Raw genomic sequence first — 13,301 nt, forward strand, 5'->3', positions numbered from 1 at the left:
TGTGTTGCAATATTTTCAGGAAGGGCTTATTTTCAGGGAAGGGCTTATTTTAGCGCATGTGCTCAAAAGCCCGATTGGGCTTATTATCCAGGGAGATCTTATTTTTGGGAAAACGGGGTAGTAAAATACAATACTCAGAGCACTTCCTTGCAGCCTTCTCTATTAATATGCACTTTCATTGATCAATCAATACGACTTCCCCAACGGACTCACGGTTAATCAAATCATCTTGCCACTTAATCATTTCTGAGTCTTGCCCACCCACAAGCAACTTGAAGTTGAAATAGCTATGAAAAATAATAATATGGTAACTGAATTCTCCGACTCCAAGCTTCTTGTTTTTCTTCTTGACACATGGTGATATGCCACCCCCCACCCAAAAAATTAAAAAATAGACCAGTGTGAAGCTTGGGACAAAACTGTTAACTCAATTATTGTTTGGCCAAGAAATCATAAATACCCAAAAGGTGCTATTAGGACAATACTAATAACAGACTAGTAATAAAACAGAGCCAATTTAATCTAGTGGTTAAAGCACCATGCCAAAAACCAGGAAACCATAAATTCTAGGTCTCAGCCATGAAAGCCAGCTGGCGACCTTGGCCTAGTCACTGCCTCTCAGCCCAACTCACCTCATAGGGTTGCTGTTGTTGTAGAGAACAATAGGAGGAAAAAGGCGTGTTGGCTCTGTTAACCACCTTTAATTATTTGTAAAAATAATAAAGGTGGGATACAAATAAACAAATTTTTAAAAACCTACACTCAGAATAATCCTCTTTCTCAGCATGCTAATCATAATTTTCATACCACCAGACTTGGGCAAGTCTGTCTAAAAAAAATCATATCTGTGTATAAGGATTTGTGCCCAAACTACAATATGTGAAATGAATATTTGATCTCCTGATGTTCTATTTTTACCTAAATAAAGCTTCAAGAGATCTGTATTTTACCACTGACATTTGTGGAAGTTTTATTCACTGCTATGATTGTAGTCACTCCAGAAAATGCTTCTAACTCTACATATTAAATCTAAACAAAATAGGTATCAAAAGATGTTAAGCAATGTAAGTTAGGTACACAATTTAGATGAGTTTTAAACCCTTTTTATCAGTGTCACCGCTCCAATGTAAACCAACCCTGGATTTTTCTGTGTTTATGTTTAAATAAAACAAGAACTGTGAGTAAGATATTAGGTTGCTATGTTTATGCTGTAGTCCTTTAAATGATCACAAAGACTATTAAGAGTATAACAAATAAAGCAAATGGATCAGTGGTGGGTTCCAGATCCCGTTTCAACCGGTATAGTTGGAACGGGCCTGGCAGCGTCCACATGGATGTGTGCAGTGCACATGCACATATGTGCAGCGCATGCATGTGTCTTAGCACCTCCGCGAGTCTCCATGACATTCCAGCTGCTCAGCGGAGTGTTCCGCAGGCGTTGTACACGCCATGCGCATGGGGTGAAGCGCCGAAGACTTAAAAGACTGGTAAGGAGTGCGGGTGGGTGGGCCCTCTGGAGCACTGTACCAGAACAGTATCCAGTGTTCCGGGCAGGCTCCGGTGTGCCCATACCGGGGCATACTGCCTGCAACCCATCACTGAAATGGATGCTATTGGATTCACAAGAATCATAAAGTTATGTGGAACTTTATCTCAATATCTGAAGTATAAATTCAGAAATGATAGCTACTGTAGCAAAATGTAAGTCCATATTTCAATGAAGTTAGAACTAACTGCTGTTTGAAAAATGAAAAGATGTTTTTGTAACAAAATTATATATAAATTTGGTTTGTGTTCTTTGACAGAACAAAAAATAAGAGCACTTTGCTATCAGAAATTTGCTTATTCCCCCTTAGTATGCTATCAAGACTAAATCATAGAATTTAGATAAATAGATAGATAAATCTATCATCCTAGAAGATTTACATATGATTTCCTGTTTCTTTTTTTCTAATCATTTTCTAGTAACTGAAAGGCAAATGCTGGAATTTACTGCAGATTCTTCCTATAAGGCTTTCTGTAACCAATCTTTCAGTAGCTGCCAACACTGATTGTAAATAAGTGTCCAATTTCTAAACAAGTCTTTCAAGCAACTGATCTGTTTTTGTTTTGCCAAACAGAGCCTTAAAAGATACTGTACACCCTGCCAAATATTCCTAAATCCATTAACTAAAGAGAAACACTCATCTGACCTTTACATAATAGGGCATTTTATATATCTATGATCCCGCAAATAAGCATTTCAAGAATTTTATGGGATGCCACTCTTTAAAGATACTTGGTTTCTTTTAAGGCTAAACCAACAGGAAGCACAAAACCCTAGCAAGCACAAGATTATATGGGAAGATATACTGAGGGAGGGAGTCGGTAATAGTATGCTATTCTCTTCACTACCAGTTTGGGTAGCGGGAGTGCATGCATGCGCAGAAGACCTGTGACGATGTCAGGGTGGGTGGGCAGAGCCTCGCGCCACCACTACCGGTTCACCTGAACCGGTGCAAACTGGCAGCATACCACCTCTGGAGTGAGTGCATCTTTCCTCATTATATTGGATATTGTCTTTCAAACTTGTTTCTGCAGTTCACAAATTGCAAAATGCCCCCCTTGCCTGATTTTTCTTTCACTTGTGGCTGAATTTCTCCAACTCAGCCCTTTCTAGAGCTGTTGGAATAAATGGCAATGCTTGCTGGCAGTGATAAGGAGTTGCAATTCAATATATTTAAACAGGCTGGCCAAGTATCCACAGCTTTAAGTATCAGCAGTCAAAAGAATTTGCAAGGCGCACTGCTGACAGTCAGAATTCAGTGATCCTCTAAAAATATATGCCAACCCAGTGAAAATGATGAACTCAAGTGAGGTCTCATACTACCCAACAATTACTCAAGTCTCTCAATCATATCAACAAAAGGATCTCGTTAAAAAGAAAAATGAAAAACTAATTCAAGCAGTTCAGAATATTTTTACCTTATTTTGATCTGTCCAGTATAAGAAAAATCCATGTGGGTCTGTTCTGACAAAAACCATTGTCACGCTAGTAGAATCCTGCACAAAAACAAAGGATAAAGAATTAGCATGTGATATAATCTTGAACAGAAAATGTTTAGCTCATAACATATACATATAGAAATATAGCCGAGGTGGCACAGTGGTTAAATGCAGCACTGCAGGCTACTTCAGTTGACTGCAGTTCTGCAGTTCGGCTGTTCAAATCTCACCGGCTCAGGGTTGACTCAACCTTCCATCCTTCCGAGGTGGGTAAAATGAGGACCCGGATTGTTGTTGGGGGCAATATGCTGACTCTGTAAACCGCTTAGAGAGGGCTGAAAGCCCTATGAAGTGGTATATAAGTCTAACTGCTATTGCTATTGCTATACCCAACTTATAACATATACATATACAAATATACCTAGAGGAAAGTAAATTTAAACTACTGTAATTTGTTTTGTACTCAAGTCCTTTTTACTCAATATGAGTTCTCATAAACCATTTGAACAGAATAGGTAAATATGAGGGTGCCAATTAACTATACTAGTATACTTTTATAACTCTATCTACCTCAGGTGTGTCCAATCCACAGTCCACGGTTGGTTGTATGTGGCCCTGAACAGCAAGTAATGTGGCCCCACAAGGTCATAAACTTTTAACATTATGTGATTTATATACATTAATTATATTATATATTTTATATGTGCCCCAAGACAATTCCTCTTCACTCAATGCCACCCAGGCAAGCCAAAAGTTTGAACACCCATGATCTACCCTCTCCCTACTCCCAAAGGCATTTTTGAAGATAAATCTGCCAGTATCCCATTTGAAATCCTACTTTAAATGCCACTACAGTGATTCAAAATGAAAGCATTGCAGTTAATTAACCCCACACAAATATACACTGTGAGTATATTCATGAATTACTTTGAAACCTTCTCTTATTTGCATAATTGTTGAATGATACCAACTGACAATGATGGAGTATCACAACATTTGGGAAGCCAATCACATCTCAAAACTAAGCAATCAAGAACTTGACTTTTCTCTTTGGAGAGCAGCTTTGAACAGGGAAGCATTTGAAAATGTGTCCCATTCAATTTCATTGAGTTGACACCGCAAGTCAATTTCCATTCAACATCATTTTTACATTATCTCCCAGCAGTGGACCTCTTGAAGTATACAGCATGATTCTTATTTTGTAGAGACACAGCTTTTTTCTATGTGTTAATCCAATTATACTTACTGTCTACCTGACACCTGCTCTATAGAGCCTGTAAATTCCTCTATTTCACAACTGTTGCTTTTTAACATCTATATTTTTTTAAGAAGTACTTTACAGAACTACCATGCCTCTCATTAAAGACAGAATGTATATAGGAAGGAGCTTCAGTATACACACAATAAAACTCACATGTAACCTTGTGCTTTTGTTTGCTTTAAAGGTAAGGTAAAGGTTCCCTTCGCACATATGTGCTAGTCGTTCCCGACACAAGGGGCCAGTGCTCATCTCCATTTAAAAGCGGAAGAGCCACCGCTGTCAGAAGACTTCTCCGTGGTCATGTAGCCAGCATGATTATCCTATTTTTCGGAGTATAGGACGTATCTTTTTATCTTAAAAAAGAGGCTGAAAATTTGGGTGTGTCTTATATACTGATTTTTTTGCCTCCCAAAACTCTGCCCCCTTTACCAAAATGGCTGTGCATAGCTTGTAGGAAGCTTTTAGAGACCTCCTGGGGGCTGGGGAGGGCAGAAATGAGCAAAAAAAAAATGGTCCATTTTTTTGCTCAGTTTTACCCCCCAGTCCCCAGAAGCACTCTACAAGCTTCCTAAAGGCTATCCATGCCCCCCCTTTTTTTTACAAAAATGGCCCAGTTTTTGCTCATTTTGGGGGGCACCCCCCAGGAGCATTCTGTAAGCTCCCTAAAGGCTATTTATGCCTTTTTGGAAGGGGGAAAACGGGCCAATTTTTGCAAAAAAAAAAAAAAGGCCGTTTTGGGGAGGATTGCAGAGTGCAAAAACTTTTTTTAAAATTTTCCTCTTCAAAACCTTGCTGCGTCTTATACTCCAGTGCGTCTTATACTCTGAAAAATATGGTAAATGCCGAAGGCGCAGGGAACGCTGTTTCCTTCTCACCAAAGGTGGTTCCTATTTTTTCTACTTGCATTTTTACATGCTTTCAAACTGCTAGGTTGGTGGAAGCTGGGACAAGTAATGGGAGCTCACTCTGTTACGCGGCACTAGGAATTCGAACTGCTGAACTGCCGATCTTTCTGATCGACAAGCTCAGCATCTTAGCCACTGAGCCAGGGTCAAATAGTATATTTAAATGGTCCCCTTGGACTTATCCTGGATGTGTGAACAGACATAAGCCTAATAAATATAGTGACTAGGAAGCTATAGTTGATCTGGATAATAAAACCATAACAGGAAGCCACAAACTGCCTTCTTCTATGTCCTCATCTACTTGACCTAAGCCAGCACTTACGTCCATCCATTTCACTTGAGATCATTTCACTTATCTTCTGTAGAAAGTTTAAAAAAAAATAAAACTGAGCTCATAATATCTCCCCATAAATAAGAAACATTAATTCACACAAACATACAAAACCATTTGGGTTTTTTTTCTCAAATTCAGTTTCTGAATGGTACAATTATTTTTGGATATCATTTTTCCATTAAAGTATACTTTTGCTGCACTAATTTGTTCACTTTTATTAAGACTAAATAAATTAAGAACCCCCATCTGAAAATGTTGCATAGATTTTCATATTTTACTACAAGTAGTCCTCCACTTACTACAGTTCATTTAATGACTATTCAACACACATGACACTGAAAAAAATGATTTTGGACTATTTTTCACAGTTACAACTCTTCCAGCATTCCCATGGTCACATGATCAAAATCCAGATGCTTGACTCCTATTTATGACAGTTGCAATGTCATCACCTGTTGTGACTTTCTGATAAGCCAAGACAATGGGGAAGCCAGATTCATTTAACAACCGTGTTGCTAATTTAACAACTGCAGTGATTCACTTAAAACTGTAGCAAGAAAAGTTGTAAAATGGATTAAAGTTCACTTAACTCTCTCGTTTAGCAACATAAAGTTTGGGCTCAATTGTGGTTGTAAATGGAGGATTACCTGTATGTCTAATAGGATGGTAAAAAAAAAAAGAACTGATATATTTCAGAAGCATATTGTAGCTACAGTAAATGATTCCCAGCTTCATTAGATAGACCAGACAAAGAACCAACTCACAGAAATGCCAAGACAGCTTTTATTGAGAGTATTTATAAAAAGAGAATCTTGCCAGTCTAATTGTGCTATGTCTCCTTCCTTTCTTATTTTGTACCCATGTGAGTAAGGGAGGATTCTGAGTCAGTTGCAAATGCTTTCTGCTTCTTTTGGACTTCAACCATGTTTTTCTCCTCCCTCTGGGAACAGATCTAGCCTAGCTCTGTCAAGATCCTCTTCCCTATTCTCTACAACAATTAATACAACTGTTAACAAAAAAGAAATGTAAGAAAAACAAAAATTTGGTAGCCAAATACAAACTAAAAATGACCCACTACAACAATTTTTCCACAAGGAGCCCCCTTGTAGAGTACTGTGAAGCCGTTACCATGGCAACTCCACTGTGCTATACCGTAGACACCATTTTACATCAGTAGAAGCCATTTTAAAGCACAACAGGCTGTATCTTAACAGAAGACATGCCCCAAGGGGGGTTAGGAGTGTCTTACCCTCACGGTTTTTTTTTTCCAGAGAGTAAGTTATCTTTGTACCAAGTTTGGTTGAAATTGCTCAAGACGCTCCAGAGTTATGCTAGAATATACACACACACAGCCATTTAGATAAATAGGTAGGTAGGTAGGTAGGTAGGTAGGTAGGTAGGTAGGTAGGTAGGTAGGTAGGTAGGTAGATAGATAGATAGATAGATAGATAGATAGATAGATAGATAGATAGATAGATAGATAGATAGATAGATAGATAGGTAGGTAAGATTGTCATCTTGGTAGCAGCTCTTCTTCCTCTTTCTTTTCTGCCTATTACATACATATCTATTTTACACCTCTAGAATTTCTTGGTGACTTCCATCCAAATGTTTATACAGGTCCAGCTATCCTAGAGAGATCCTAGGGGAACCTATCCCATGTGGGGGAATCAACCAAAATCTGCTGCTGTAGGTATTATCGTTTTTATACATCATTCTACTGTATTAATTTTTCTACCATATGTACCTAAGTGGTTGTAGGAAGAGATCTGTGTTAATCTGTGATGGCAGAAAATCAGAAGGCACCTATAGCAATTTTCCAGCAAACAGATTATTTTAAAAAGCATAAACAGTTTGAGTTGCAGCTCACTTTCTCAGATGCATGGAGTGGATAGACTGATGTCGGATTTAAATTGGGATGAGACAGAGGAAAGGGGGGAGAAGACACAGTTGTGATACAGCTACAATGTACACATGAGACAGATTACAAGTATCTTATCAATTAATAACTATAATATGTTAAAACACATTGTGCCTGCTGAGACCTTCTGAACTCAACTCCACAGGAGGGCTAAAATGGGTTACTGAGTGGATATTATAACAGCATCTCTTGCAAGTCTAATTGTGCTGGTCTTCCTCTTCCTTCTTATAGTTGTGAGAATTAGGGACGTATCTGCCTGATCTGCTTCCAAATGTTATCTGGCTGTTCCAGACTTTAAAAAAAAATGCTTCTGCTCTTTTTGCCTCTACATCATCTTCCTCATTCTCTACAGATTGGCTGAAACTTTTTGATGGGAGTTCAGCAATTTCTTGATCAACAATGCTATTAAATTTCCAGGTCTGCCATCCTTGTCCCAGGAGACCAGTGAAAAACCAACTCATTTTTCGCAAGCAATGAATCCAAGGGACAAGGCAAGAGACACAGTTAGGCAGTAATAAAGGAGAGTATTTGTAGCTCAGGGTTGAAATGACAGGTGCTCAGTGCTCTCTCAGCTTGATTGTTTTCTTGCAGAAATTTCATTACCCAAACTAGGTAACATTATCATGAAACGTTTGTAAGAAAACAACCAAGCTGAGAGAGCACCAAGGATCTCTCATAGTGAGGTAAGATCCTGAGTTCAAAACATGGCACAGCACTGTAATCATGTCATAGCTAGGGGTAAAAAGAAGCTCTCCGTGTTTTCTCTCAGGGAGTGAGGCCACTAAATTACACAAGCTGAGCCTTTACCCAAATGCGCAGCTGAGGCATATCTCTTATTGTTTACTCTCCTCTGGCCTGCTTTTTGGCAAGTCCCTCTGATCTGTGGACTTTGGCCTTCTGCTCCTGTATCTTTAAAGCATGCCCTTGTTTAGGACTAGACGGCTGAAGTTCAGAGTCTGAGATACTGTCAGTGGCTATAGGCAGGGAATCCTGAGGCTTGCTGGGACACTGGCTTCAACATTGCTGGAATCCTCTCTTTTGGGACATCTATCCCTATATGCCCCTGGTTCTCTTTTCTCCTTGTCATCATCATCAGAAGACAAGACCAGCAAGACCATAACATGGAGGATGTAACCAGAGGTGGGTTCCTACCAGTTCGCACCTATTCAGTAGAACCGGTTCGTCAAATCTACCAAACCAGTTAGAAGACGTTCCACCAGAAAGCAGGCCACACCTACAGAAGAGGTTCCAAAAAATTTTGAAACCCACCACTGACACACACACACACACACACACAGACTCACACAGAGAGAGAAAGAGAAAGGAAGAAAGGAAGAAAGGAAGAAAGGAAGAAAGGAAGAAAGAAAGAAAGAAAGAAAGAAAGAAAGAAAGAAAGAGAGAGATGAAAGAAAAAAAGGAAAAAGGGACAGAGAGACAAAAGGAAGGAAAGAGAGAGAGAGAGAGAGAGACAGAAAGAAAACACATGGCCCGCAAGCCACTCCCACCAGGTCACATGGCCGGCAAGCCACTCCCACAAAGGAGGCCACACCCACAGAGTAGGTTCGAAATTTTTTTGAAACCCACCACTGGATATAACCATGAATTCCTTGTGGTGGTCAGATCAATGTTGGCTTGGAGTTCTCAACAGCTGTTTTCCACAATGAAGCAGAAGAAAATTGATCTAATCTACCCTGGCACCGAATAAATCCAGCTAGCTTCCAAAGGGAACCTGATGTTGTTTCTGAGGGTCTGACATATAGTTTGACTGCGACCTCAGTGGCTGGCTGGAATGGAGAGAAACAATGGCCTTGATTAGGGCTGTTCTTATGCAGATACTCTACTTGTGAACCCTAAAAAGCCCCTTGCCCTTCCCTAAAACTTTAGCAAGTTTTTTTTTTTCCTCCTCAAGAATTAAGTTAGGATTTTGGAGGAAACCATCTGAAGAACTGGCACAGGATCAGAATATGTCATGTTTTGGGTCTTATGTTTCTGGTACTTTAATTGTGACGTTCTCATTCTTATTGTTTAACCTCTTTGGTTTTGAAATCTATTTGACTCACCCAGAGTTGCATTTTGTAAACTGGATGTCCACTCCAACTGTTCAGATAAATAAATAAATAAATTCCTAGGCTTGTCAAAGTTCATTTTCAAATGCTGAGGCACAGCCAAAGGTATCAAGCTCCTACGAAAACAAACACCACTGAGTCATGTGCATTTGCAGTTTGTCACAGAGGGAAGGTCATAAACATGTCATCTCTTTTACATAAGGAAAGATATTGCATCGCTGTTTCTGATTGGGTGTTACTCTGATTTTTTTTAAAAAAAACAAAAAACCAATGAACCAGATTGTGACCTCGTATACTATTAGATCTTTTATTGTCACTGCCATCTGGTATATGTAGCTTCCTGACAGGCTATACATTTCTCAAGAGTAATTCTGAACACTAAGGGAAGCTCTTGGCTTTCATTTATCCCCTTGGCAAAGGGTTCTTCCTGAGAAACTAGGAGCTTAAAGGACAATCTTCTCTTATATCAAACTTCTCCTGCTCGGAAGTTATTAGCAACACATTTTACTACGGAAGTATTTCTGGGAGGGAAGGGGGAGATACCCTAAATTGTTCATTAATGAACTCAACTCTTTGTGAAAGCATCTTGTCCATCTGAAAAATACATTCTCTGCCCTATAAGAACTGTTACATATATATATAACTCTCATACAATATAAAATATTGTTGCAAGCATAAATGTTCAAGGTACTTCCAGATGAAATGTGGAATACCATTCTCTTATGATAATGTCTACCAATATATCTTCCTCTGAAGCTTTTTTTTTTAAGCCTGCAAAAAGGCAGGTTCCAACATTTTGAACGATTTTCAGCATAATCCAGGTTTGTCTTCCAGATATTGATTTGTTCTGTGGCGGTTTTAAAAGGCCTTCTCTGAAGCTGTTTTAGATGCTAAATTACATTCTGATGATGTTTCTAAGTTTTTCACCATTTTATATATAGGCTGTAATGATTACACTGATTCCTAACCTTCCTTCTTTTCTATCAACTACATGAACCAAGGGAAGAAATGTTTTAAACCCAGAATTGTGTGACTTACCTACCACAATCTTAGTTTCAAATGCTAAAGTTATGACACATTTATTATATATTTGTATCCCTGTTCTGAACAGAAAAGTATTCATATTCTTATCACCTTTCTGAAGAGCCTTCAAGGAAAAGAGTTTTGCCATTTGTATGTATTTTTCTGCACATCAACATATTTCTTAAGTAGGATAAGGGCATTATATGAACATAATTAAACTCTGCAAACGGAGTGACTAGTTAACTGGCAGCATTCAGTATTTGTGTCTATTTCCTTTCATGTTGCTAAATGCTGGAAGGCTACCAAATCTATCAAAAATGAATCCAGAAAGGAAAAAAATCTGAGTAACATACATAACGGTTCTTGTGGAATACTTCCAAGGTAAAAATTCAAACATTCCAAAATACTTCTCATATTCAATTGGACTACAAGAGGATCTTCTCCCTATATATTGGTGACAGTGTCACCTCTACAGGTAGTCCTCAACTTACAACCACAATTGAGCCCAGATTTTTTTGTTTTTAACTGAGACATTTGTTAAATGTCTTATCCCATTTTACGACCTTTCTTGCCACAGTTATTAAGTGAATCATTGCAGTTGTTAAGTTCGTATCAAGGTTGTTTAGTGAATCTGGCTTATCAGAAGGTCGCAAAAGGGGATCACATGATCCTGGAACACTGCAACCATCATACAGTAAATATGGACCAGTTGCCAAGGACCATGAGGATGCTGCAACGGTCGTAAGTGTGAAAAATGGCCCTAAATCACTTTTTTCAGTGCCATTATAACTTCAAATGGTCACTAAGTGAAGTACTCTAAGTCAAGGACTACCTGTATAATCAAATAGGGCTGACTAGCATAATATTTTAATTTAAAAAAACAATTCCTAACAATAAGAACAGGTCAACTGTAGAACAAATTGTTCAATGAGAAGAAAGAGGACTTTAAAAAAAGGCTGGACAGTGTTTCCTTTAACTTGAATCCCTAACCTGAGTAAAGATTTGTATTTAATGAGACAATGGATCCCTTCCAACTCCATGCATCGAGAAGCCAGTTAGTGTAATTGATGAATAGGTAAGATCCTAACAATATGGATTAGTCTCAGTTTATAGCTATAGAGGACAGAAGGAATGGCCTTGGGGAACAGGAAGAAGATCTGCTATCAAGATAAAGTCAGATAAAAGAAAACCGGAAAGTAACCTAAGTAAGCACCTCAGAAAAATTCCCCCTAGTTCTCACAAGATAAAGGAATATATTCACACTTGCAAGATTCTGTTAACATAACCTTATAATACAAATAGCACTGTTCTATATGACACTGGATTTCTTGAATGGCTAACAATAACATAAAAGAAAACCCTTTCTAGAATTGTCTGATTTGTAACAGGGTCCTATGCCCGCGTTGGTGAACCTTTTCGGCACCAAGTGTTAAAAGAGGAGCGCGTGCGTGCGCGCATGCGTGCGTGCCAGGAACCGGAAGAGCAGCCACGGTGCGCATGCACATGTGGGGAAGTGATCTTCTGGTTTCCGGTGCGTGCATACGCAGCAGCCAGCTAGTCTTTGCACGCACATGCACACCAGAAACCGAAAGACCAGAAGATCATGTTCCCAGCACGTGCAGGCACACTGGGTGGCTGGTCTTTTGGTTTCCAGTGCTCCCGCATCCGTGAAGATCAGCTGGCCGGTGCACCAGAACCCAAAAGAGTAACGGGCGATGGCTCGCGTGCCCGGAGAGATGGCTGTGTGTGCCACTTCCGCCTGCCATAGGTTTGCCATCACGGTCCAATGCTAACTCTTGCTGTAGCAAACTCCATTTTCTGAAGGCCTTCTAACACAGAGGTTTCACAAGTCTTCTGAGACATAGGTAGCATCAATTCCTCACAAACACACTATATGTTGTAGAATTTTTTTTAAAAAACCAGTTAGGAAGAGTTTGTTCAAAAAAAATGTTATGGGAAGTTGGCATCTCATCCCCTTAATAGGAAAGGACTGCCAAAACAGTTATAACAACTATTTCCCACCTCTTCAATCAGAAAGATAGCCTCCGTGGGAAATACACAAGGGGATTCCTACTTTAAGGTAAAGCTTCTCTGCTTCATCCTTTTGGCTGAAAAAAAAGGCAGAGAAAAGTTCTTATTAACATCTGGCTAGATTATTAAAGTAGTTTTCCTTCTGAAACCTTCAAGTCTAGGAAAGGAACATAAACAGGGGAGACCCAAATCCTCTATTTTAGTTGGGAAATATATTAAAAGGGGCTTGTTAGGGATTTTGCAATGGAAGGAGTAAAAACAGGAAAGCTGACTGTCATTGCTGAATTATTTGTGAGAATTTTTGGGATAGAGGGCAGTTTCCCAAGGCTATGTTTTCTTGTAAAACAATCCCTGAATGTCAAAGGTCAATGACACCAAAGAAAGGGCCTTTCCACCTATCATAGTTTACAAGGGCATGTTTGATTTAGTTTCCCGGCACCATTTACATTCCCCCCCCCCTTTCAAACAAGCTACAGCCTGAACATTTTTATTTCTTTTGCAAAAGGCACAGGGAGGAAGGCAGATGGTAATTAGGTTCGCCAGGTCTTGCAAAATGCTGTTTGTACATCGTCTGCCTCATGTAAGCACTCCAAGTACAGCCTGACAAGCTAAGCAATAGGGATCAGCGTGCATCATCCATGCATTTTTGAAGCGTCTCTGACTCTAGTTCTGACTCCTCCAAGGAGCAGAATGACAAGTGTTGGAAATGATCCTGGAGGCCTTCTAGTCCAACCCCCTGCTCAAGCAGCACACTCTATACCATTTCAGACAAATG

General features: G+C 39.3%; 1 protein-coding gene across 1 annotated transcript in view; it reads right to left on the minus strand.

Annotated features, from left to right (window-relative positions):
- Positions 1–13,301, minus strand: part of PLCB1 (phospholipase C beta 1) — a 474,251-nt gene that overhangs the window by 434,602 nt on the left and 26,348 nt on the right. The window contains exon 2 of the mRNA XM_087716872.1: positions 2,965–3,042. Coding sequence (XP_087572998.1) covers positions 2,965–3,042 — 78 coding nt within the window. The remainder of the gene's footprint in view (positions 1–2,964; positions 3,043–13,301) is intronic.

This window comes from Thamnophis sirtalis, unplaced genomic scaffold (assembly GCF_051295495.1).
Source record: "Thamnophis sirtalis isolate CommonGarterSnake01/CBP01778 unplaced genomic scaffold, rThaSir2_p1.2 scaffold_5, whole genome shotgun sequence".
NCBI lineage: Eukaryota > Metazoa > Chordata > Lepidosauria > Squamata > Natricidae > Thamnophis > Thamnophis sirtalis.